Source organism: Callorhinus ursinus, unplaced genomic scaffold (genome assembly GCF_003265705.2).
Source record: "Callorhinus ursinus isolate GAN/ISIS: 27379988/994484 unplaced genomic scaffold, GSC_fseal_2.0 scaffold1, whole genome shotgun sequence".
Lineage (NCBI taxonomy): Eukaryota > Metazoa > Chordata > Mammalia > Carnivora > Otariidae > Callorhinus > Callorhinus ursinus.
This window is the reverse complement of record NW_027397063.1, coordinates 122,507,280-122,533,958: the sequence shown is the minus strand read 5'-3', so window position 1 is coordinate 122,533,958 and position 26,679 is coordinate 122,507,280. Positions and strand designations below refer to the sequence as shown.

The 26,679-nt window shown below is 47.0% G+C and overlaps 1 protein-coding gene across 3 annotated transcripts in view; it reads left to right on the top strand.

The window, feature by feature from the left end:
- Nucleotides 1-1,626: 1,626 nt before the first annotated feature.
- RFTN1 (raftlin, lipid raft linker 1) overlaps nt 1,627-26,679 on the top strand; it is a 204,180-nt gene continuing 179,127 nt past the window's right edge. Inside the window, exons 1-3 of one of the 3 annotated variants that reach the window (XM_025882649.2) lie at nt 1,786-1,899; nt 19,073-19,204; nt 19,465-19,617. In XM_025882649.2, the coding sequence (XP_025738434.1) occupies nt 19,473-19,617 (145 nt within the window). In that variant the 5' untranslated portion in view covers nt 1,786-1,899; nt 19,073-19,204; nt 19,465-19,472. Of the gene's footprint in view, nt 1,900-2,459; nt 2,602-19,072; nt 19,205-19,464; nt 19,618-26,679 lie in introns of those variants that run through there. The other 2 variants (XM_025882664.2, XM_025882657.2) reach the window with 2 other exon arrangements.

The following is a 26,679-nucleotide window of genomic DNA, read 5'->3' as shown; positions in this document are numbered from 1 at the left end:
CGCTGCATTTTCCCTCTTTTCTCTTTATCTTCATTTAAATACTCCGTGTTTACTTGTGAACTTCTGATTAACACCTATAAAAGTTACTTTTTTTCTGAGGTAAAGATTAGAAAGGATCAGAAAGATTTCGGATGGGCCCTGACTTGCAAAACTCAAGGCCTTGGCAGATAAATGACATAAAGATCCATCCATCCCTCCTTCTGGCCTCATAGGTGGGCGTTCAAAACCAGGGTTGTGCCACTGGACCCTTGTCCCCACACACTTTGGTTTGAACCTGGACCTGGGCTGTCACCTGGTCTTACTATTTTCTCTCAGAGGGCAAGCCAAGGAGAGCGAGCTGGGGAGACTGGAATCGGTGGTGGTGAGTGATGCTGGCAAGTGGTGAGCTGGAAAGGGAAAGGAACAAAACACAAAACACAAACAAGAATGGTGTTGGGCACAGGAGGGAGGAACGCATAACTGGGATGGCTACAGAAAAAGAAAATAAGAAAATCTCTGAGAGAATCCTGTGTGAAACAGGAATTCCTGAAGACAAAATAGCTCTTCCTTACCCCCTGGGAGGTGGTTATTAGTACCAGAAGGACCTCATTAAAACACTGTTGGGGCCCGAAACCAGCCCACCCCTCTCTGGGCTCTAATGCCCCCTCTTTGCCCAACCAGAAAATGTAGATAATTAATTAGATTATGTTAGCTGTCTTGTTGCGGTCCTCTTATAATATTGATAATAATAATGATAGTAGCTAAGTTATAGAGTGGTTCCTTAACACTTTACACATAAATCCCACGAGGAAGTGCTATTTAACAAAGGAGGAAACAGGCCCTGAGCAGTTAAGGCACTTACCCAAATCACACGGGGAGTAAGACCAACCCTAACTGGCTCTGGGATTCCTGCTTTTAACCCCTACACTGTAATTTTGCTTTGTTTAAAAAGTTCCAAGAAAAAAAATACTTTTTAACGGGCTCTCTGCCTCACGTTTTTACTTTACTAAGTCAGCCCTGCCCTGGTGCTTTATTTATATAATTGTCTCCTTGGGCAACCTAAAGTTGCAGGCCAAGATGGTTCCCCAGATCACAAACCTTCTGGATACCTGAAGTAGGTGGAATAGGGTGTGGCAAGGAGCTGGTGGCATTATCCCTCTCTTTCGTTAATCACCAACTCAGTAAATAACTTAGACGGAGGGGGGGTGGGGGGGTGACCCGCCTGTGTAATGGGAAGGAGGACCGGCCCCCTCTAAATTATCCTCCCACACCCTCAGCCATCAGCCCCTTGGTGGCAGTCACCATCCAGAACCCTGGCTCAAATTTTGAGGGCACCTGGTGCCCTACGTGCACTCCCTTGGTTAGGAGGGGTCGAGAGGGTGGATCCCAGAGCCTCCGACCTCTGCGCGGAGGGGCAGCGAGGGTCGCCCGCGGGGTGCAGCGTGTGCGGCGCGCAGGTGGCCCGCCGCGTGGAGGCAGCGGCGCGGGGCGTCGAGGAGGTGCAGGGCGCCCAGGGGCGCGGGGAGGACCCGCTGCTCCCGCGGCGGCGGTCAGGGGCCGGCGGCTCCCCAGAAGATGCAGCGCAGCATATTTTGCACATGAGTTCAGAGGAAGAGGAAGTGTAGCCGGCGGACGCGCGGCGGCGGCGGGGGCGCGTCGGGGCTGGAGCCGGAGCGCGCCAGGCTCAAGGCGCAGCGAGCGGGAGCGCGGCGGCCGCGGGCTCCGCGGAGGGACTGACGCCCAGATCGCGGGAGGGACGGACACCCGAGCGCGCCGCGCCGCCGCTTCCCGCCCCCACCCACTGGCGCCCACGCCTTCCCCGCGCCGCCTGCGTTGTATGGCACAAACTTTCCTCCCGGGACGGAACACGCTGTGTCAGGGAGCCCGCGCCGGCGCCTTCTCCTCAGCCAGTTCCCAACGGTAGGTGGGCGCGCGGCAGGACTTGGGGTGTAGGCGGGCACAGGCCCGGCCATCTGGCCCCGCGGACCCCGACCGCGGCGGACCGGAGGAGCCCCGCGTGGCGCCTCCTTGCAGGTTGCCGGGGCTGCCAGAGGGCCACCGCCCCCACCACCGCATCCCCCGCCCGGGTTGGATGGAGTCGGCGCCGATCCACCGCACGCAGCGGTCTTGGCCAACTTTTCTGGGGGGGAAAAAAATCATCCCTGGCACGCTCTGGGGAGAGGCACCTAGAGCAGTTTGTTAGGGGTCGCGGGCTCTGCGGGCTCGGGGGCGCCAAAGAGGGAAGCAGAGGGGAAGCTTTGAGGCTACAGGTGGGTCTGGGACACTGCTGCAGGGGGTCCTTGGCAAAGATCAGGCAGGAGCTGGGCACGGAGTACGGGTTCAGGAGGGCGGGAGGCCGGGGTGGGGCGGGGGGTGGGGAGTGGGAGGCGGCTCCCAGCTGCCCTTCTGCGTGCGCCCTGGGAGGTGGGTTTGTTGCTGGCGCAGGGGTGCTAGATAGATGGGAGCAGACCTGCCGCGCGTCCAGAGGAAGCACCGCAGCCACCGGAGGCACAGAGACCCTGGGCGCAGGGAGTCCCCGGCACTGAAAACGGCATCTCCCCTTATGTAAGGGGATTTCTTTCCTCATCCTAACCCACTTTCCCAGGCTCAAGGGACGCCAGGGTAGGTCTGGGCCATGGCGGGGTGGTGGCGGCGTACATTTCAGAAAACACGATTGTCAGGCATGCAACACTCCTCCCCCCCCCCCCCCCCCCCCCCAGGGCCCGTGCCCTTGACCCGGGATATCGCGGTCTTGGCAGCGAAAACCGCGTGGAAGCCAAAAGTGCTAGACCCAGGCGCGCTTCCTACTGCCTCCGGTTGCTCATGCTTAGCTGCCCTATGTGGTTGTGGGTGGTCCCCAGGGACACTGGGTGGTGGCAGTGAGTTTGTTGGGGGACTTAAAAACAAACAAACAAAAAGTATATATATATTTTTAAAGTCTGGCACAAATGCCAAATTTGAGTGCCTGCCCTGGGTTTCCAGCAACAGTCCTTTCTTGTAATTGGTATAGCTGTTTTCAGATGCTGAGCGCTCAGTCAGGCTAGGCGTCTTCCAGGCCCTGCCATCCTGTATCATCTCAGGCTAAGAGAGGCCCTGCCAGGAAGGAAGGCGGGGGTAATGTGAGCGACCTCTGGGCCTGTGGGTAGGGCATGCTGAGCACCCCACGTGTCCCTGGCTGCCGGGATTCCTAATTTGTACCTCTAAACAGCTGAATTCCCTACAAAGTTCAAGTGACCCCAGATGTCACCAAACCCCACAGAGGGGTTAAGCAACAAGCTGTTTGGGGCTCTTTGGTGCGTGCGTGTGTGCTAACCTCAGTGAAATCACTTTAACCTCAGACTGACTCTGCATCCTCTTTTGCCTTCAGCAGGGTTTCTGGTCCTGAGAACTGGGACCTCATCCTCTGTATTCAGGTCGCTGGGTTGGTTTTTCTTTGTTAGTCTTTTGACTTAATGGACACGGGGCAAATGGAAGTGGAGTGTTGTGCAGTTAGCTAATAGATTGGTGCAGGAATTGAAAGAGAACAAATTGGGAATGAGTTCTTTTTCTCCCTCTTGAGCAGGAATTTTTGGCTTCCATTCAAATAATTGCTTTGTCTGTAGGGAAACAGGCAGAAAATCTTTGGCATGAGTGATGAGAGTTCCTGTAAAGCTACTTGTGTTCTTCCAATCTTCACTTCTCTGCAGAATTGAAACTATGTGGGCCCATGGCTTGGTGGGCATGGGTGTCTTGCCAAATTTCTAACTTGGTGGGCTAAAGAATGGGTATTATGACTCTTTCCCCACCTATCTCATTTCTAAAAATATAAGAAAGTTGCAAAAACAGTAACCCCCAAATACCCATATCTAGAGTGTAATTTAGCAGTACTGGCTTTATTAAACATCTGTCGATTTATTCATCCCTCTATCCATCTTAATTCCCAACTTAAGTCCCATCCATCAGTAAGTCCCAACCTATTGTTTTATGCACTTTAAAGCAAATTACAGACATTGGCACAGGTCACTCCTAAGTGTTTCAGTGCCCTTGTTATTATTCAGAGTTCAATATATGTTCACGATTTTCTTAAGGTAAAATGTGTATGCATAGAGTGAAATGCACAAATCTTGAGGGTAATAGTTGCATAATGTTTTGATAGATGTGCACACCTGTGTAACCTTAGTTGCTATCAAGATAGAGAATATTACCATCACCTCAGAAAGTTCCTCATCCCCATTCCCGGTCAGTCCCTGCCCCTCTTTCAGGGGCAACAAATGCTGATTGTTTCTCACTGTTAGTTTAGTCTGTGCTTAAATTCCTATAAATGGAGTTCTATGGTGTTGTGTAAAGCTTCTTCTACTCAGCATAGTTTTGAGATTCATCCATGTTTTATATATCAGTATTTTGGGCTTTTTTTTTAATTGCTGAATTATATATTTCAGGATATGTCCATACCACAGTTTGTTAATGTATTTCCCCCGCTGATGGACACATGAGTTAGTCCCAGTGTGGGGGGAGTATTGTGAATGAAGCTGCTATGAATATTTGTGTACAAGTCTTCCTAGGGACATATGTTCTCATTTCTCGTGGGTAAATGCCTAGAAGCAGAATCATTAGGTCATAGAAGAGGTGTATGTGAACCTTATAAGAAGCTGCTGGATCTTTCTCCAACATGGTTGTACCATTTTTACAGTGCCACCAGCAAAGAATACAAGTACAAGATTCCAGATACGACAACCCTGTTTTCTTATCCCAAAGTCAAGGGCGTGGCTTGGCCAGTGTTTTGGGGCTAGAGGGGTACAGAAATTGGATACCTGAGACAGTCCAAAGCACGTTGTTTTTATAGGTGGAGGAGTTGTGAGAAATCCCTGACTCCGCCAGTGAGTGAGTTTACATTTAAATTATTGCAGATGATCAGACAAATATTTTACTTGTAGAGATCTTCAGAGAAGGGAATTCCACAGGGGAATGTACCCTTGGTTGTGAAAGAAGATTGATTGAGTGCTTTCTATATAAAGAAAAAATAACCCCGAAACCCCACAGAATTCCACCACACTTCTGCTTCACCACTCCTGGGGGATTTCTGACGTATTGGTCTGGCTGATGTGAACTTGGTGGAGGAGATTCCCATTGGATTTCACCGGCTTGCACAGCTGCCTGCGGAAAGCGGGTTGTGTTTGCTTTGCGAGGCAGATCAGATTTGGCTTTTTTGAAGGCTCAGAAAACAGCTTTCCTGTTAAAGTGATTTGGCCTGTCAGTGAGAAACATGACCTGTCGACATGCTCTCGTTGTCCTGGCTGAGAAAACGGGCCAGGTCCCCTCAGGTCCCCTTACCCTTTGGTCCCATTCTGTGGACCCGCCGCTGAATCTGGCCTTGACTGATTCAGGAAACAGGAATGGAGCCTCCTGGACAGTGTGGGACCCCAGAATGAAATACTTGCTTCTGGCCAAGGTGTCTCGGTGGGGTCAGAAGACAGAGTCTCACGTCTTTGCCCTGTGTTTGGGAACTGTTGTGATCTGACAGCCACAGAGTAGGAGCACAGTTAAGTCTCAGCTGAACGATTCTGGTGACTCATGGTACCTGACGGGGTGATTGCCCATCTGGGGGTTGACCGTGAGTGCCAAGATGTCCCCAAGATGTATTTCTCTAGAGGCTACTTTACCATAGCCTTGGAAGCAGGTTCAGAGTGTTTTGGCCTAGAAAACTTGCCGACTGTCAACTTCTATTTTAGTAGCACCGTTCTTATTTTATTACAGATTTCACTATTGTTATTAACAAAATAATAATTGTAGCTACTTGCCGAGTGCTTGCCCTTGGCCTGGCACTGTGAGGCACTTTACATGCATTCTTTGAATTTAATCCTCAGGAGAGGCATGTTCTACTCTTATCTGCACTTTAGCCTCGAGGAAACCGAAGCTTAGCGGGGTTAAGTAACTTGCCCTAAGTTCATTTTTTCATGTTTCCTAGACATAGGGAAGAGACTGTGACGTTCTGGTTTCACAAATGAGAATACGTCTACAAGCACAGATTTCCAAATGGCTTCCATGAAGCCATAGAGAGTGATAGACACGAAAACCGGATAGGCACACCCACGCGGCAAGAAATGACACACTGGAATCACTTCTGTTTTTCTGAGGTTGGGGCAGCCGGGGCCTGTATCGAGATACTAACTATTTTGGTGACAATTTAAGATATTGTTGGTTGACTGTGATTTTAGTTTCACTGGGGGAAAAGAAAGATGTTTGCCAACTGTTGAGTTTGAGTGTCTGTAGCCGAGTGGTCCCACACCTTGGCCACCACCTACCTGTGGGTACTTACACTTAATGTAAAATGAATTAAAATGAAAGAATTCGGCTCCTCAGTCCCACTAGCCACATTTCAAGTGCCCTAGAGCCACATGTGGTTATTGGCCGGGGCCTTGGATTGTGCAGAGGCCGAGTATTTTCATCATGGCTGAAAGTCCTGTTTACTCTATAGTAAGCTCTCTCTTTTCCTTCAGCTGAAGAATTGGCAACACACTTGGCTAAGGCTTAGGTTATTTTTCACTGACAAAGAGATACATTTAGCCAGACATTTCTTTTATGTTTACCTTTTAAAGGTTTTGCCTGCGTGTGATCTTTTCTCCCATTCACATTCAGTTTTTGACATAAATTTGAGTTTCCCTTTACTCCTGGGCCCCCAAAGGGGCTTTCGTTATTATCATTGCATATTTTACCAGGATGCTTTCTGTGAAAAGATCCGTACAGCAGGCAAGTGATGGCCACTGCTTGAGCCCTGTTAATTCCTTGCTCTCCAAATAAGAATTCGGTTGAGCTTTTAAATATGCATTTGTGTGACTTACTCCCCACCTGGGCTGAATTCAGGAAGAAGAATCGACTCTCAGCGGGGCCAGAACCAAAGAGCTAGAAAATCAGGTCACATTCTATGCCTGATGGCTACCTGCCAAGACTGAGATGGAGGAGACACTATTTGGGGTATCAAGTGCTTCGCTTTGGAGTTTTGCTGGGTCTGACTGCCCTAGTGGTGTGTAAGGAGTGCTGGAGGGGGCCCGGCGGCTTCCGTGCCCTGGTACCACAGGACAAGGCGGGTGGCTGGTATGGTGCCTTGGCTTGCCCCTCTTCTGTGGTTCAGAGGAGAGAGGACTCAGCCCTCAGGTGTCATGGGGCACCAACACCAGCCAGTGGTGTGTTTTGCCCAGCTCGTCTGATACTGACCAACTCTTTCTTTCATTTTTTTTAAGATTTTATCTATTTATTTGGCAGAGAGAGACACAGCGAGAGAGGGAACACAAGCAGTGGGAATGGGAGAGGGAGAAGCAGGCTTCCCGCCGAGCAGGGAGCCCGATGTGGGGCTCAATCCCAGGACCTGGAATCATGACCTGAGCCGAAGGCAGATGCTTAACGACTGAGCCACCCAGGCGCCCCTCTTTCGTTTTTTAAAAAGTCTTTTATTTATTTCTTAGAGAGAGAGAGAGAGAGAAAACGAGTGGGGGGAGGGGCAGAGGAAGAGGAAGAAGCCGGCTCCCCGCTGAGCAGGGAGCCCCATGCTGTCCTGTCCCAGGACCCTGGGATCATGACCTGAGCTGAAGACAGATGCTTAACCTACTGAGCCACCCAGGAGCCCAGACCAACTCTTAAGCGACTTTATGAAACTGTGTTGGATGTTGCCACACTTTTTCAACCAGGAAGCCAGCTGCACTTCAGTGACAACTTTCTTTGGCTTTTATAACTACAATATCCCATTTTGTTGTTCTATAGGCAGACCCCCTCGATTGTCAACATTTATTTCTTGCAGAGGATTATCAACTTCCATTCATGTGTACATGAATGTGTGTGTGTGTGTTTTGAAATTTCTTACTTTGTATTTCACCCTGAGGAAGTACTTCTTGGGCAATCCTTCAGGTTTTATGGAATAGCTCCCAAATTCCTAAGTTTGAAGAAACTATTATAATAGACCTCATTCATAAAGTTGGATAAGAGGAGAGGTGGTTAATCACAGACTCTGGTTAATGGAATGTGACCAATCATGTATTGGCAAATTTTGAAAATGTAAAGTACAAGAAATCAGATTGTTCATTTAAACTCTTCTGTAACTTAGAAAGGGCTTTTGGACCTTTTCCACTGTTTTGGGACACCGGATAAGCACCCTTTGCTGTGTGGTGTAATTATGGCCATAGGCAGGTCAAAAATAATCTTTACAGTGTGTAACAAGTAATTACTGGTAATATTTCTAATAATAGTTAACATTTATACTACTTTTTCTATGTGTCAGGGCTCTTCTAAGCCCTGTTTAGTATTAATTTATTTAATCCTCACCCTGCCAGTGGATTTTTGGGGATACCCCCATATTATAATTGGGAAACCTGAGGTTGAGCGGCTTCCTCGAAGTCACAGAGTTAGGAAATAGAGACACTGGGATTTGAACCTAGGCACTCTGGCTCCAGAACTTGTGCAGCCAACCGCTGTGCTATGCTGTTAAGAAGGTGAACCTGAGAGAGACAGGCAGATATTCCAAATATTCCAGAATTTCCATCCTTTACCAGATAATAAGTGTCTGTCCTAGTCCTGAAGGATGTTGGTTTAGTAGGTATTTACTGTGCATCTAGGGGCGCCTGCCTGGCTCAGTTGGTTGATCATCCAACTCTGGATTCCGGCTCAGGTCATGATCTCGGGGTCATGAGATCGAACCCCGCATCGTACTTCATGCTCAGTGTGGAGTCTGCTTGAGATTCTCCCTCTCCCTCTGCCCCTTCCCCTGCTCATGTGTGCGTGCTCTCTAAATAAATAAATAAATAAATAAATAAATAAATAAATAAATAAATAGTGCATCTGTTGGGGCGGGGTGTTGGAATAGTTGCTGTTGGGGATGAAAAAGACATGATTGCTACCTTTGGGAAGTTGGCTGTCACATGAGCAGATGAGGCATTACCAAAAGCTCCAGAGCTCTCCCTTGAGCTCAGGACTGGTCCCAGCAGCTGCCCACCCCGATGGAGTTAGTACATCTAAAATAAGCTCCTGTCTTCCTCCCATAGTCATCCCCAGCTCGGAAGGGGGCTACTCCAGCCTTTCAGTTGCTCAGGTCACAAACCCTAGACATGTCTTGGATGCCCTCTTTTTCTCATACCCTATTTCCAAACTACCAATAAATCTCATTTTCTGCTTTTAAAATATATCCAGAACTTGATCATTGCTCATAACCCCATCATTATCTGGTCTCCCAATTTCCACAATCATGGCCAGAGTGACCATGTCTGCACTTGGCTTGAAACACTCAAGGGGCTCCCATCTCAGGGTAAAGCCAGAGTCCTTACCACCATCTGCACAGCCCGTACAACCTGCTTCCCCCGCCTCTCTGATTTCATGTGTCACCTGCAGCCACCACTCTTCCCCAGGCAGGTTCTGGAACCTTGCACTTGTTTCCATCTTTCCCGGTACACCATCCCCTGCTTATCCCATGGTCTTTTTAACATCACCGCCTGGGTGAGGCCTTCCCTGATCATCCTGTTTTTAAATATTGCATCGTTGGGACGCCTGGGTGGCTCAGTCGTTAAGCGTCTGCCTTCGGCTCAGGTCATGATCTCAGGGTCCTGGGATCGAGCCCCACATCCGGCTCCCTGTTCGTCGGGGAGCCTGCTTCTCCCTCTCCCTCTGCTGTGCCCCGTGCTTGTGCTCCCTCTGTCAAATAAATAGAATAAAAAATCTTTTAAAAAAGAATTTTAAATATTGCATCGTCTTACCCCGTGCTTGCTCTCCCTCCTCCCTGCCTTATTTTTCTCTATTCGACATACTTTTTAAAATTGAATTTCCTTTATTATTTTTATTTGTGCATTGTCTGTTTGTCTGCTCCTGAAGACAAAATCCTACAGGGCAGGGTTGTTCCTTTTTCTTTTTTTTTTTTTTTTTTTTTTTTGGCTTTTTGCATCACTTTGGTATCTTCAGCATTTAGAATAATGCTTTGCATGCAGTAAATGCTTAATAAAGGAGAGTGTGATGGGTAATTTTATGTGTCAACTTGACTAGGCCATGGTACCCAGTTTTTGGTCAAACACATCTTGGTGTTGGTGTGGGTTATTTTTCTTTTTTAACGTGATTAACATTTAAATCAGGAGACTGAGTAAAGCAGAGTATTTGGCATAATGTGGGTGGGCCTCACCCAATCAGTTGAAGGACTTAAGAGAAAACACTGAGGTCTCCCGAGGAAGAAGGAATCCTGCCTCCAGACTGCCTTAGGATTCAAGACTGTAACATCAGTGCTTCCATAGGTCTCTGACCTGCTGGCCCGCCCTGCAGATTTCCGCCTTGCCAGCTCCCACAGTCACATCAGTCAGTTTCTTAAAACAAATCTGCCCTGCCTTCTCTCTATAGAGGTATCTACCCACACGCTGTCCTCTTGCTTCTAGAAGTTTCTCTGAACAGCCCTAATACAGAGGGTCGAGATGGAAGGGAAAGGAGTGTCCAGTGGGGGGCACGCTTGAGGTGCCCCAAAGGAATGGTGTCTGGAGAGTGCTTAGTGTGTACCGAAGGGAGCACTGTCTTCCTGCAGCCTGACTCCAGTGTACAGGAAGAGGAACAGCCAGAGACCCGGGAGGAGGGGGATGGGGTGGATGGAGGCTAAGGACTCCAAACTGGGCAGCGTATGTTTCTTATGCTCTTTGAGCCACGTGGGTGGCACAGAATGGTTAATCTGGCATTAGCCTGGCGCTAGGAATTAGTGGGTGAGAGACCAAGGGAAACCAGAGGCAGGAAGGCCTCTGACGGTCCTAAGAGGGCGGGTCAGCATGGGGAATGAAGTGGTGGCAGTAAGGGCCTCTACCAGCACCCAGCGCCAGGCCAACAGCAGTGGTGACGACAGTGGCAGGAGCAGGCTGATGCTTGGTGTTTTGAGCCTGGATGTTACAAGGACGGGGGTACTACCCACGGAAGCAAGGAACACGGGAGGAAGAATAGGCCTTGATGGGCAAGGCGTTGAGTTCTCTTTGGAGCACATTCATCAGGAATTTCAGGAAAATTCTAGGTGAAGATGTTGAAACGGGTCCTTGGGCGTGTTCATCTGGAGTTTACCAGTTTGGGAGGGAGACTGGAAGGTTTTTGCCCAGAACAGGTAAAGCAGAGCCCATGAAAGGGGATATGAGGGCTAACAGGGGAGACGATAGCATTTATGTAACTTTTTTGAGTATACTCAACAGTACCACGTGTTGGAGGTTCCCAAACTCCATTACTAAGGCACCCCAAGGCGCCACAGCCACCTCACGAGGCTGGGGCAGAAGGGCTTTTTTTTTTTTTTTTTTAACGTTTCTGAGGGGAACACAGTGGTACTTGACATGTTAGACAACACTACCTGCCATCTTGGGGTAGTTTGAGGTACCACCGTTAGCCCTGCCTTCTTTTTGATGACTTCATATCTCTGGGCAGCTGCCTTTTGGGTGGTTGCTAAGACACCACCTAGTGGAACAGGAAATGAAGGTGGTGGTGTCCAGCATGATTCCAAGGTTTGAGAAGTTGTGCAGTGCCCAGGAGATGCACACATCCCATTAGTACTTGTGGTGACTCAGGAATGAAAGAAAAAGGTTTATTCTTTCAATTTTTATGTACTGTTGTTTTTTTCAAAAGGCTAATAAGTTGTTTGGACATAAATAATTGTTACGTTGTTTAGACTGAACTGCTTAATAAGTGGAACTGTAAGTATAGCTTTTAGCCTAGGGGTGCCGTGAACAACGTAATAAGTGGAACTGTAAGTATAGCTTTTAGCCTAGGGGTGCCGTGAACAACGTACCGAGACGCTAAAGGTGCCAGGAAGTGGAAAGTCTCAAACCTCTGCCATGTATTGTCACAGGTAGATCGTGAAAGAGTACAAGCAGGGATGGAAGAGGGAAGAAAGGAAGGGCATGGGGGCTGCATCCAAAAAGTCTCATTTCTTCAAATATACAAGATGTGAAGCAAATAAAGTAAAATATAAGCATTTGTTAAATCTTGCTGATGGGTACATAGATGTCTCATTTTCTGTCCTAATCTGTATGTCTGAAATGGCTTATGCTGAAAATTATTTTTTTTTAAAGATTTTATTTATTTGAGAGAGAGAGAGAGAGCATGAGCAGAGGGGTGGGGAGCAGAGGGGCAGGGAGAGACTCTCCAACAGACTCTGTGCTCAGCATGGAGCCTGATGCGGCGCTCAGTCTCCCGACACTGAGATCATGACCTGAGCCGAAACCAAGAGTTGGAGGCTCAACCAACTGAGCCACCCAGGCGCCCCTATACTGAAAATGATTTTAAGAGAGTGAGACAGAAGGAGGGCTGGGGATAGAAATTTAGGGGTGCACCTGTGTTTGGGAGGACAGCACGGAGGTGGGAAGAGGGCATCTGAGGTACAAAGAGGTTCAAGAGATGGGGGTGGAATCAAAGGGGTCAGCAGGGCCATGTTCTCGACTGGGGTTCTTAGCCCTGGCTAGGAGACTTAAGAAAGATCCGAGACTGGAGAGGGTTCAGAGTGGAGAAAACGGAGCTTGCTCCTAAATTGTTGATTTTCACCTCTGGCTGCTAGTTAGAATCACTTGGGTTTTTCCAAAATATTGATGATCAGGCCCCACCCCCAAATGCCTGGGTATCAGGACCTTTAAATAGGTCTCCAGATGATTCCAATATGCAACCAAGGTTGAGGACCACTGCCATGACCCAGGGTTTCTCAAACTGTACCACTGCTCCAACTTCAGTGAATCACTTGTCATTAAAATGTAGATTCTGGTTCAGCAGGCCTGGGAGGGCCTGGGATTCTGGATTTCTCACAGGCTCCCAGGAAGTCTGGTGCTGCTGGTCTGAGGACCACACTTTGAGCAGCAGGTTCTTCTGAAAGGGAGCTGTGTTTAGTTAAGGGTGTTTGTGATGGGGACTGTGGGAAGGCAGAGAGGTGGTCTGGATCAGACCCTGACTGAGATGTGGGGAGGAGGGGATAGTAAGCAAGTGTTTTCCTTTGGTAACGTAAACACCCCTTGTATTCCTTATCTTTTGCTCTGTAACAAATTACTCCGGATCTTGGCAGCCAGAAATGACAATAAACATTTATCATCTCACAGGGTTTCTGTGGGTTAGAAATCCAGAAGCAGCTTGGCTGGGTGGTTCTGACCTGGGGTGCCTCAACAGGTTGTGGTCAAGATTCTGGCTGGGCTGGAGGCCATTCTGGGGCTGACGGATCTGCTTCCACGTGGGTGTTGAGCTAGCCAACAGTGTTGGCTGTTGGGTGGAGGCCTCAGTTCCCTGTCCTGGGACTTCTCCACAGGGTTAATAGGGTGTCCTTAGACTGTGGCAGCTGGCTGTTCCCAGAGTGAGGGATCCAGGAGAGAGCAAGGGAGAGCCCACAAGGCTGCTGTAACCCAGCCTTGGAAATCACACTCAGTGCCCTCCTGGCCTCACGGCTTAGCCCTGTTCACTGCGGGTGGAGACCACCCGTGAATTCTGCAAGGATTATGGAGGGTCATCTTGGAGGCTGGCTATCATACCTCTTACTGTTTTCAGTGAAGAAAATAAGGTATGTGCAGCACAGAAAACTTGAAAAATACAGAAAACCATAAAGAGAGGGTCACCCATCATCTCATGACCTGGAGGAAATTTCTGGGAACATTGTGCTCTTTATCTTGCCAGATACAAAGAGACTGTGTATACACACACACATAAAATATATATGTAATATATTACTATATAATTTATATTTATATACACACTCACTTAGAAGAAGTAGCACCATACAAATAATATTGTTTCGTATAGATTGTTCTTTATACTTGGCATCAAATCAGGAACACTTTGAACAGGTAAATTTTTCTTATTGAAGTATAGTTGATGTGTACAGTGTTATGTTAGTTTCCGGCGTACAACACAGTGATTTGACAATTCTAGACTTTACTCAGTGCTCAACACAATAAGTGTAGGCACCACACAGTGTTATTACAATGTCATTAAGTATATTCTGGACTGTATTTTCATCTCTCTGCCTTTCTTATTTTATAGCTGGGAGTTTGTACCTCTTAATCCCCTTCACTTACTTAGCCCAGTCCCTCAATGGGTAAATTTTAGTTATCCTTGGGTTTCTGTCTTAGACTATGTTTGTAGGATATCAAGACTTGATAGCATTTGAATTTTCAAGTTTTCATTTACATTTCTGGGTTAAGAGAGATGTTCCTGTCATGTAAAAATGTCTTAATTTGGATCATCAGTTCTTACTTTGGGTGACTGAGTGATGTAATAAACATGCTCGAGGCTTCAAATACGGAACTTGAATGCAGAAATAAAAAATAAATTTGCCAGCTGATCCAGCATCATTGCATATAATTGCCCCATCTCTGGTTGCTTGTCATGAGCTGTTGGCAATCGTTAAAATTAGCTTTACAGTCTGCCACAGATTAGCAGCAAGTGTGGTAAATGAGGACTCACCCTTAATGAAACTAATATGTATTTGGAAATATAACTACATTTATTGACCCCATTATTTAAATGCATGTACGCTAGTTGGTAGTAAAAATGAACCTTTAAACTGAAGTTTTAGAAACACGAGCTGAAAAATAATCTTTTAAGGAGGTGATCCTTTCTGAAGTGGTTTTCCAGTGTCTTATGAGCATCATGGGAAGCATTTCAGAAACAAATCAGAAATACTTTAAAATAAAAAGTTAAAGATTTCAACATTGAAAATGACACAGGACATCATGCACCCTTGCTGATCAGCTTCTTCTGGAACCGGGTCTGTTTTCTATCACAGGGGTTTTCTCTGAATGTCCCGCACTGTGCCCAGACTCCCAGAACAGCCCGCCCCACTGCACCATGTACATCTGTTCACTGTCTTTCTCCTTCTTTCACCTCCGATTTCCTTAAGAGCAGGGCCTGGTCTTCCCATTTTTATCTTTCCTAATTGAGGACCTGATTTAAAGCAGACCTTAATAAATGTGTGCTGAATGAATGCATGCACGTATGCATGAATTTGGAAAAGTTCCCTCTCTCACGGAGCTGACAGTTTCTGCATGAAGCTGGGCCGCGGTGTCTCAAAGACACGCCTCACGCTAGGCTTGATTTGGAAAGAACTGATGTTTCAGAACCTCACCATCTGAGGGCTCTCTGCTTTCTGGTCATTTGCAATCTCTAACGTCCTCTCCTTTGCAGCCAGGGTCTCAACCTCCCGGTGATTACCTTATTTTCCTCCATAATCAGCCTCCAGTTCCTAATTACTTTTGGCCGATTTCTGCTAGAGAACTGTATGTTTATTTTGGCTCTTTCCCCACAGTCTCGCCACAGGAATGGGGAAAGACTTCCTCTTTTTGCTTTACCTTTGAAGAACTCTTGGAAGGTTTTTCTTGGTCCCTTAATGCTAGAGAGACGCATACCCATGGGTGCTGGGTTGTATTCTGGGAAGACAGAGGTAGAAACAAAAGAGAAAAGCCTCCTGTACGACTGTCAGATAATCAAAGCTGATCCAGTGATCCACTCACACATAAAACGAGTAACTTGATTTACATTAGGTGTCAGTGTGGGGTGACTGGGAATATGGAAGGGCAGAGCTGTGGGGGTTGGATGGACCATAGATAAAGCACCGGGAGAATCTCATCACGCACAAGTGATTTTTAGCGTGTGTCCTTTATAGAAACAGGCAACAACTAAAGGAGAAGGAGTCATGAATAGCACCGCTCTCATGATTCTGCCCAGGGAGCTGATGCCCCAGAGTGAGCAGGAGGTGGCGGGGCTAATCGATCAGTCTCTTGAAGGGTCTCACCTTCCGCCATGCCTCTCCTGCAGTCAGCATCTGGCCACCGTGAATGTGGAAAGAGAAGCCTCATTCGTTTGACAGGACCCCTGCACTTATACCACACAACCTAGCAATCCCACTCCCAGGTGTTACCCTAGAGAAATGAAAACTTATGTCCTCATAAAAGCCTCTGTGTGAGTGTTTATAGCCACTTTATTCATAATCAACTGGAAACAGCCCAAGTGCCCTTCAGAGGGTGAATGGCTAAAGCAGGGCCCCTAAATGCAGGCAATCTCGGCTGGTGTTCTCCCGAGGAGGCAGCAAGCCATGGTCATTTTGAACAAACTTGGTGAATGAGTTACATACTGCATGATGAATCATGCCAAAACTTAGAGGCTTAAAACAAACAATGGTGTATTTTGCTCAGGGATCTGCAGTTTTGGCAGGGTTTGGTGGAAACAGCTTGTCTCTGCCTCACATGGTGTCAGTGTCTTGACTGAGGCAGAGGCTCAATTTCCAAGATGGCTCACTGGCAAGATGGCTGGCAAGTTGGTGCTGGCTGTCGGTTCCTGTCCACATGGGCCTCCCTTTGGGGCTGCTTGGGCTTCCTCATGGCATGGTGGCTGGGATCCAAGAACAGGCAGCCCAAGGATCAAGAAGTTGGTGTTCCTGATGTCTTAAGGCCCAGGTCCAGAAGCTGGCACTGTGTCATTCCTCTGTATTGTATTGGTCAGGCAGCCATGGAGCCCAGACTCAGGGGAGGTGATGTAGACCCCACCTTTCAATGGCAGAAGTGTCAAAGGATTTGGGGGGCATATTTCAAAACCATTATCCTTACCGTTTACCTTCTGCCCCACTAGAGGCCTTGACTCCTGAGGGAGATGTGCTTCCCCTGAGACAGACAGTCCCTGAATGTCTGAGGGAATGTGCACCAAATGCCTGCATCAGGCAAAGCCGTGCCCTCTCCTCTTCCCTCTGCCTCCCACCTCTCACTGCCCTCAAAGGCCCGTACCCATCCCTTGCCCCAAGTTTCTAGTGGGATTCTAGCATGAGCCTGGGAACTTCACATAGTAAACAGTAATGTTAGGTACCGTTCTATCTTACTTTTCCCCCTTTTGTAAGCTAGATCTTTCTTGTTTGAGCACAGTAGGGACTGTAATAGCTATTTTTAGAATGATATGAAAATCTTTACTTTTTGACAGGGGTGGGGGTTGGTAGAAGAACGCAGGAAGGAACTAAAAGGAACACAGGTGTGCCGGGAGTGAGTAAGGTAGGGCCCTCACCACAAAAGAATAAGAGGAACAGACTCACGCTAAGGGTTTTTTGTTTGTTTGTTTGGTTTTTGTTTTTAAGATTTTATTTGTTTATTTATTTATTTATTTGACAGAGAGCGAGCATGAGCAGGAGGAGCAGGCAGAGGGAGAGGCAGGCTCCCCGCGGAGCAGGGAGGCCCATGTGGGACTCGATCCCAGCATGACCTGAGCTGAAGGCTGCCGCTTAACTGACTGAGCCACGCAGGCGCCCCTCATGCTAAGGTTTTATTGGCTCACAGCTGCTTCATTTGTCTGCCTTCCTAGAGAGAGTCGTGCTATAAAAGCAGTTGCTTAACCAGGGTTGCACGTATTCCAAAGAAATGAATCCTTCCTTAAGTTTGAGATCTTGAGGATTCACCGATACTACAATTTTGCTGCTGGCTGCTGGTACTATTTATTTTTTCTGTGTCAGATCATATGCATGACTTACCCAGAACCTTGTCGTGTCCTGGGAGACAAGAACAGTGCCCTTCGGGGTGAACTTGGGCAGAGACCTCAAGTTTGGGACAATCTGAGTGAAACCTTAAACTCCAGGTTATAAATTGGGAGAGTTTTTCTGATGCTTCTTGGCACGCCATCCCCTACCTCCTCCCACCTCCTTAACTTTTTTCTGAGTTTTTGTACTCATCCTGATACTCCTCTCCTTTTTTCTCTGTTGTCAGGGAACCTATCCTTTATAGAAGATATTAAATCATACTAAAGTGTTAGTGGCTACCATAAGCTTCGTTCATTGCCCTTCCTGTAGAGATATTTGTGGTTTCAAAGGAGATCCTGAGGGAGAGTGATTCTGATTTCAAAGGAACGAGTCTCTAATGCTAGAATTTACCTAATAGGATAACAAGAATGGGAGGATTTTCGAGGGAGAGGTTTCTTTTTTTGAGAGCCCCAAACAGTCTTTCTTAGGGAACTGGGTGTACAAGTGACTTACTTGGTGAGCCTCTGGGTTATTTCCAGTTCTGTTCTGGTGGTGACAGTGCTCATCTTGCCGGGTCACCTGTTCCCCAGTACACAGGAGCCTTCCTGTCCACTTCTCTTCTGCTTAGCTTCAGCAGGTGCCACTCGGCTTGCTTTTTCGTAGTTAAATATGCAGCCTCTGTATATATCAGCTGTTCTATCTGCAGAACTACAGAGTATTTTACAAGTAATCAGTTCATGCAGATTGCACATAAATCATGTCTGCCCTGGCCCTTTGGACACTAATGTTCCCTTATTAAGGCATAAGTAAGCCTTCCTGTTCTCATCCATCCTTCCAGACTTTTTTTAATTACTGAAAAGTATAGCCTGGTTGTCATGACACCACCCTCTTCCACTGCTCCCCTCCCCCCCCACACTTATTGCTTTTTTGAGGTTCATTTTGTTTTTTCTGGAGCTTGCCAGTTTGCCTTAGGAAGCTGGGCACCTTGTGAATGGATTAAGCAAAAGGAAATTCTTATCTCTAAAAGGAAGCGGTCACCACGTTTCTGTTTGTGATATTCTTGGCCAGTTCATATTTTTGTGAAATATGTTCTGATGGCAGCTCTGGTACCCCAGAGAAGGGGGAAGTATTGGTCATGCTCCATGCACAAAAGGAAAATATCTTCTGCTGAAGTCTGGAGAGTGGATAAAAAGTCACTTCATGAATGTCATTCTGCCTAAATAAACAGAGAACCCTCATTGTTTTTAATCCCTGGAAAGGCTGGGAGCTGAGCCCACCCTAATATGCACATTATCCTAACATTTCTCCATTTTTCTTTCAAACTGTCGCCACAGATCTTCGCTCTAATACACGTGGGTTTCTGCTTCCAGTTTCTCTGGCCCTGCTATTAGTGTTCAACCAGTCTTCATCTTGGTCTAAAATGACTCTCTAAGAACATGGAAGCATACTATTATTTCCTGTGGTTTGGTCTCAAAAAGAATAAAAGGGGGACTTTTAGATGAGGCCCATAAAAATACCACTGTCTACTTTTAGAGATGTTTTATGAATATAAATTCCTGTCTAAATAATTACTGTTGGAGTTTGGAAATTGTACCAACAACTTACCGTATTCTCTCTTAGCAACCACAGCAAAAGTGACACGTCTCTTGTTTTGTTTTTTCTTTTCAGATGGTCTGTCACCATAATGCACCATATTGCTTTTAAGAACTCATTTTTTAATCATGTGTACAGATTAGAGTGGAACTGAGGCACTCTGAGGTATTATTTTCCTCAGATGGGGGAAAAAAAGAGAGACGACAGGTATGCTTTTGGTGTCATTATAGAAGTGTGGGGTGGCTGGTAATGGTTTCCTCACAGAAGGAGAAACCAGCCTGGGTCCTGAGTGTAGTTCCGCCATGTTCAGGTCAGACACTGAATTATGCTCTGGGTTGCATAAAGGCTGAGGTCCTTCATGTAGTCTTCAGGGAAATACGGGGTCTTTTATACTGTGGTGTTTAAAAAAAAAATCTCAGAAAAAAAAATCGCTCTCCTTGTCCTTTTTTTTTGGTTTCTGCTGGCAGCTGCTGAAATGGGTTGCGGATTGAACAAGTTGGAGAAACGCGATGACAAACGGCCTGGAAATATCTATTCGACTTTAAAGAGGCCTCAGGTGGAGACCAAGATTGATGTGTCCTACGAATACCGCTTCCTGGAGTTCACAACCCTGAGTGCTGGTGAGTACAGGCGGCCAGAGCTCCTGGTGGCCTGTGAGCTCAGACCCAGCCCTGTGCCCGAGGTCCCCTCCCACCCTGGGGCAGGGCTGGTGGGGCGGGGGAGGTGAGCAGGGTTGGGTTGGGGGGCTATGGGGAACGGGAAAAGATGGGCCTTCGAAAAGGTACTGCTTACAGAAATCCAGATTTTTATGTGGAACTCTTCACTTTTTAAAAGATAGCAACTAATTTATATTGTAGCAAGTTAAAACCAGGTGTGAGTCAACTAGTACAGACATGGGGGTGGGCTGCGTTTGGCCCATGGGCCAACTAGTTTGCAGACTCTGTATTGTAGCAAGCCATGTGCAAAAAGGCAAATTTGCCTTATCTTCTATTAACGTGCCTGTCCACCTAAATTTACCTGCCTATTGTCTGGCCTCTTTCAAGAGTGCTTGTCCATCTGGGCTTGACTTTGCCTCATCTGAGCTGCAGGGTGTCCGGGTCACCTCACTCACAGTGTCGCAGTAGCCCTGGGGTGACTGGCAAGCGATAGCCTTTTCACCCAGAGCATTTGCTGAGCACGACTGTGTGCACAGTATTGGGCTGATGCTGTGGGGAGATCGTGCCGTGTGTCCTGGTTTCCTGGAGCCTCTTATCTAGTGCGAGAGAAGGCTCACACACATGAAAAAACGACAGCAACAAAACCTCAACAGACTGTAATTATAAGTAAGAAAACATAAAATATGTCTTCAGAAGAGGAAAGATCATTCTTTTGGTGTAGGGGGCAGTCCCTAGAAGTTGCACACAAACACGAGTGCTAACTGACTCAGGCACCTTGCCACTTTGTCCCTGGGCTGCCGGGTATATTTTAAGTTCCTATTAACAGAGAAGAGAATTCGTGGGGAAGTGCTCATATTTGGGGGTTTGAGTCCGGCTCTGCTGTGGAGGGGCTGGGCTTCTGTCGAATGGGCACATGAATACCCGCCTCGCAGGGCAGCTGGGGAGACTAGAGGAGGAAGGGTCTGAGAAGCTCTTAGCAGGAGGCCAGCACGTCATGGGGCAGCTAGTGTTACATCCACTCCTGTTCCTGCTGTGACCACCTTGCGCCGAGCCTCCCACTGCCTCTTGAGCCCTGAGACACATGGCCGGCTGGGCGTCTCTGCAGGGATGTTCTGTGTGCCCCTACACGTCCCCCACGTCCACCACACTGAGCCCAGTGTCTTCCTCATCAGATTGGCTTCCTGCTGGTGCCCTGGGTGCATAATGTCACCACCGTCCTCTCAAACGGACTTGACACCTTCGTCATCTGTGACCATGCCTTCTCCGTGCCCACGATTTCCATTGTGTCACCCAAGCCTATTGAAACTGCTTCTGAAAATGCTTGTAACGTAGCTGATGTAACATGAGCAAATCTGTATGCAAAATGATTGGGAGCATTTGGTCACCCGTTACTTGTTTGGTGAACATTTGAGTGCCTGCAACAGTCTAGGCTTTGTAGAATGATGGAGAAAACCAAAGTATGTATAGGAAAAGAGAGTGCAAGGAAATATGCCAACGTGTTAAATATTGTTAGGAAGCTGAGAATACAGGGGGATTCTTTTTCTCATATGTATATATATATATGAGAATATATATAGAAGTATTTTTTTCTGCATCACGGTTATATTTATTATTAAGAAGAGTACGTTTTGCTCACAGAGACCTCCATGAACCTGTGCCCTCCTCTGTGTACTCACTGCTCTGTCACGGACACCTGAGTTACCTCCCTCACTTCCTGATTTGTTTGTCTGCTGCCTTGCGACCTGGTCAGAGCACCCACACTGCCTTGCTGCACTGTGCTTTCTTTGATTGAACTACCTTTTTTGTTTCTGATTATGAAATGAACGTACCTCCATTATAAAAAAGCAAGGAAAACGCCAGACAAATCCCAGCTGATCTCCTTGTTTCTTCCTTTCCCCCTAGAGATCATGTCACTCTTCTGCTCAAAGCCCTGCAGTGGCTCCCCTCACCCTGAGAGGCACCAGCTACTCTCCACCCTCATCCTCCAGATCTTTGTCCTGCGTGTTCTGCCATTTCAGCCTTGCTGTTTCTTGAGCTCTCCAGGTCTCCTCGGGGCCTTTGCACTGCTTGTTTCCTCTGCCTGGAAGTCCTCCCAGAGATAACCTTGGCTCAAACCCTTCACTCCCCCTTTTCTGTGAAACCTGCCCTAACCACCTATTTGCAATTTCTACCTACGCCCTGACTTCTCATCCCTTTGTGCTCTTGATTTTCTCCATAACGCTCCCTATCATCTAACATGCTGTATATTCCACCTATTGTTATTTGTTGCCTTATTTGTAGTCTGCCGTCTTTCATTAGAAGGTAGGATTCCTCTAACGAGTGCAGGGTTGTGTCTGTTTTACCCTCTGCTGTACTCTCAATACTTTGAACAGTGCCTGGCACATAGTAGATAATCAATAAATATTTGTTGAATGAATACTTAATGTATATTTTTGTGTCCTGCTTTTTTGCAGCTTAACATTGTACGGTGAAGCAGTACCCTGTCGTTCCATATGTTCTCAAAATATGATTTAATGGCTGCATATGATTTAATCACTCCACATACCATAATTTATTTAATGGTCTTCTTTTATTGGACATTTAAGTTATTTCAGGCTTTGGGCTATTATAAATAATGCTGTGATAAGCAGCGCTGTCCATAAATCTTTGTGTGCATTTTTGATTATATCCTCAGGAATTACTGAGTTGAAAGATATGAATGTCAGGACTCTTGATAAATTGCCAGATGGCCCTCTAGATGGCACCTATTTGTATAAAACACAAATCTGATGATGCCAAACCCTTTGGCTGGTTCGCTTGGAAAAATGCAGTGGAGAGTCTACCTGGTGCTCAGGGCCTTCCCCAGCTCAGCCTTGCCCTTTGTGGACCCCCCCTCCCCACTCCTGCCTTGGAGGACAGTGGGCTGTGCCCCCCACCCCCATCCCAGCTTCCACTCTTTCTGCACAGGGCCCGCCCCACCCCTCACTGCTTGCCAGAGTCCCACCCACCGGAAACTGTTCCTTCCCAATATCCATCCCATCGTCATTACTCTCTTCTGCATGTCTGCCATTTGTCAGTACCGTCCTTATGACACTTTTATTACATCATACATTAAACGTATTTGTGTTTCCTTGAGGGCAAAGATCAAGCCTTGCTCATCTTTCTGTGCGTCTTCCTCGTTCACACTTTTTAGCTGAGGAGAGCGTGTCCTACGTATCTGGGTTCTAGTACACCAAAGTAAGTGTTACATAGGCTGACTTGCTTCCCTGGCAGCCTGTCGAATTCTTTTCCAGAAGTTCTAGTGGGGTCGTTTACTATGGCTCCAGAATGGAGCCAGCATTTGTTGAGAGCCTACTATGCGCTCAGTCCTGTGATGGTGCGTTATGTCTTCCCAGCTTTTTCAACTTTATGGAAATATAATTTAAGCACATTACACTGCACGTATTTAAGTGTTCAAACCCAGGAAACCATGACCTAATCAAGATGCAAAACATTTCCGTCTCCCACAAAGTTTCTTCGTGCTCCTTTGTTATCCCTCCTTTTTCCTAGCTCTCTGTCCCCAGACAACCAATGATATGCTTTCCATCATTGATTTTATTTTCTAGGATTTTCTATAAATGGACTCATGTGGTACATACTTTTTTTGGTCTGGCTTTTTCCACTCAGCTTACTTATTTTGAGATTCATTTGTGTTGTTCTAAATTTTTTGAAAGATCTTTACTTGTTTATTTGAGAGAGAGAGAGCACGAGTGGGGAGGAGGGGCAGAGGGAGAGGGAGAAGCAGACTCCTCGCCGAGCAGGGAGCCCGATGTGGGGCTCTATCCTGGGATGCCAGGATCATGACCTGAGCTAAAGGCAGACGCTTAACCTACTGAGCCACCCAGGTGCCCCATTTGTGTTGTTTTGTGTGTAGTAGTTCGTTCTTATTTTATGGCTGAGTAGTATTCTCCTGTGTGGATGTCCCACAGTTTGTTTATACATTCACATGTTGATGGACATTTGGGTCGTTTCTGTTTGGGCTATTATAAATTAACATTCATATTTGTGCGGCTTCTTATGTCATTTTATTCTCACAGAAACCCAGGGAGGTATATGGGTACACACATTCCTTTTCTGCAGATGGGTAACCAACAGTCAGAGAACTTAAGTAACTTTTCTGAAGATGCAGTGCTAGGAAGTGACTGGGGTGGAATTTGAACTTTGATCTCTTGGGCCCCAGAGCTCTTGTGCCTCATAAACGGCAAGGTGCTAGACAAATAGGCATTACCACCAAATAGAATATTCTTGTTAGAAAGTTTGTGGTATCATGTAGAGGGGCATGAGGCTATTCCTTTTCCATACAGTTTTGGCCATAGAAGATTTTTAAGTAGCACTTGATAGATTTCTTTCTCATGGAGAAAATGCTCGTCTAACTAACAAATCACAAGTTGGGGAAAAGGGTGTGGGCCCCTTCCACCTGGTGGCTTAGGCAGGAAGGGGACATGTGCACTTTTACGGAAGTCAGAATCAGAGTTTGCACTGTTCTGTTTTACCCTTACTCAGAGCTCAGTGCTACTGTGGATGATATTGGAACACGCAACCTCACTTGTTGGGCTGACTGAGGTGAAAAGCAGCAGGATTCTCAAAGTGAAGCACATAACCTGCCAAAAATCTCAATTCTGAGTGATTTTATTGGGTCTTAAATTTTAGTTAAGTCTGGTCACCAAGGGATGAACCTGCCCTTTGGTGGGTTTCATCACAGATGGAGGCCTATAAAGTGCCACAATCTCTGCAAAATGGTGCCTCATTATCCCTTTTGTACATATTTTGCCAGCTTCTCTGCGCCAGGCCCCTCTAATACCACTTGAAAGCTACCTGTGTCAGCTGCATGAGAATCAGTTGTGTTTTATATGTGTTTGGTGCCAGGGACGGTTGGCACAGGGAGTGGCCTGCGTAATGAGGTTAGTGCCCAGGGCTTGATTTTGCTCAAAACATCTAGTCCTCTGCTGTGCTGTACAGGAGCCACCAGCCATGTGGCTGTTTAAATGTAATAATTAAAATTAAATAAAATTAAAAATTCAACTCCTGTCTCACACTCGCCACGTTTCAAGCGCTTAACCGCCGCATGTGGGTGGTGGCTGCCATATTGGACAGCACAGGTAGAAACCATGTCTGACGCCATAGTAAGTTCTATGGGGCCATGCTTCTCTAGTCTGTCTTTGAGGGAGGATAACTTGGTTCCAGGTCTGAATCTGCATCTCTAATTCAGATTAGTGTGCCATTTTTATTATGAAAGTTTGCCCATGGGTCCAGTAGGGACCGTAAGATGACAATTCATTGATTCCACAGATATTTACTGAATATTGACTGGAGGCCAGATGTTGTGTCCTGAGGACATATGGGTGAACCAGACAAGAGGTATTCCCAGTTGCCTTAGTTAGCCCTGCTGCCATAACAAAATACTCCAGACTGGGCAGCTTAAACCACAGATATCTATTTTCTCACAGTTCTGGAGGCTGAAAAGACTGAGCTCAGAGGGCCGGCATGGTTGGGTCCTGGTGAGAGCCCTTTTCCTGGCTTGCGGATGGCTGCCTTCTGGCTGTGTCCTCACATGGCTGAGAGAGAGGGACAGAGAGTGAGCTCTCTCCTGTCTCTTCTTTTTTTTTTTTTTAAGATTTTATTTATTTTATTTGACAGAGAGAGAGAGAGCAAGCATATAAACAGGCAGAGTGGCAGACAGAGGGAGAGGGAGAAGCAGGCTCCCTGCTGAGCAGAGAGCCCGACACGAGGCTCGATCCCAGGACCCTGGGATCATGACCTGAGCTGGAGGCAGACCTTAACCGACTGAGCCACCCAGGCGCCCCTGTCATGTCTCTTCTTATAAGGACATTAATCCTATCAGATTAAAGCTTCACTCTTTTTTTTTTTTTAAATATTTATTTATTTATTTATTTGAAAGAGAGAGAGAGCACGAGAGGGAAGAGGGTCAGAGGGAGAAGCAGACTCCCCACTGAGCAGGGAGCCCGATGCGGGACTTGATCCCAGGACTCCAGGATCATGACCTGAGCCGAAGGCAGTCGCTTAACCAACTGAGCCACCCAGGCGCCCTAAAGCCTCACTCTTAAGACCTCATTTAATTTTAATTATTTACTCCAGATAGTCTAACACTGGGGTTGGACTTTTGAAGGGACACAATCAGCCCATAGCATTACTCTAATCCACTAGTCTAGATTGGTTCAAATCTCTTACAAATGAAGAACCAGGTGATTGTAGGACTTGATGCTAGCATGATGGTCATAAAAGGGACATGGTAGCCCCCACTCTTGTTGGAAGGGTGTGTGTGTTGAGGAAGACCTGAGATCTGTAGGTGTATTTGGAGTTAGCCAGGCAGAAGATTGATGGTGGAAGGAGATGGTCTTTTCAGGACAGCCTATGGGAGGTTCAGAACCTGGAGACAACATTGCATATATAGGAAGATGTAGGCAGTTCATTTTGGTTGGAGTGCGATCTTTGGGAGAAGTAAGTGGAGGCCAGATGACTAAAGATCTTAGGTCTTGGACTGTGGAGTCTAGCTTTCTCAAGAATGCTGAAGGTTTTTAAGGTGGGAAGAGGATGGGTGACATGATCAAATTCACATTCTGGAAGCCTGCTCTGGGTTTACAATGGAGGAGAATGAAAGGGGTAAAACTGGGGAAGGAGAAACCCATTTGGAAGCCGTTGCAGTCATCAGGCAAGGGGTGGAAGTGGCCTCTGCTGAGGGAGTGGCAGTGGGGACAAGAGGAGTGGGTGGGGGGGTGAAGAGAGATTAGGAGGTGGTCCCGAGGACTGACTGGCAGGTAGGGGAGAGCGGTGACTGGAGGAGTGGGTGGTGTGCTGGGCACCTGCCCAACTGGATGCTCAGATTCACTTTAAAGCGTTTTCAAATGACACATTCACTCCAACATCCAAGTAGCCCTCGGAGTCAGAGAGAAGGCATTTTCTTCTTCTTCTTCTTCTTTCTTCTCTCTTCCTTCTTCTTTCTTCTTTCTTCTTCTTTCTTCTTCCTTCTCCTTCTTCTCCTTCTTCTCC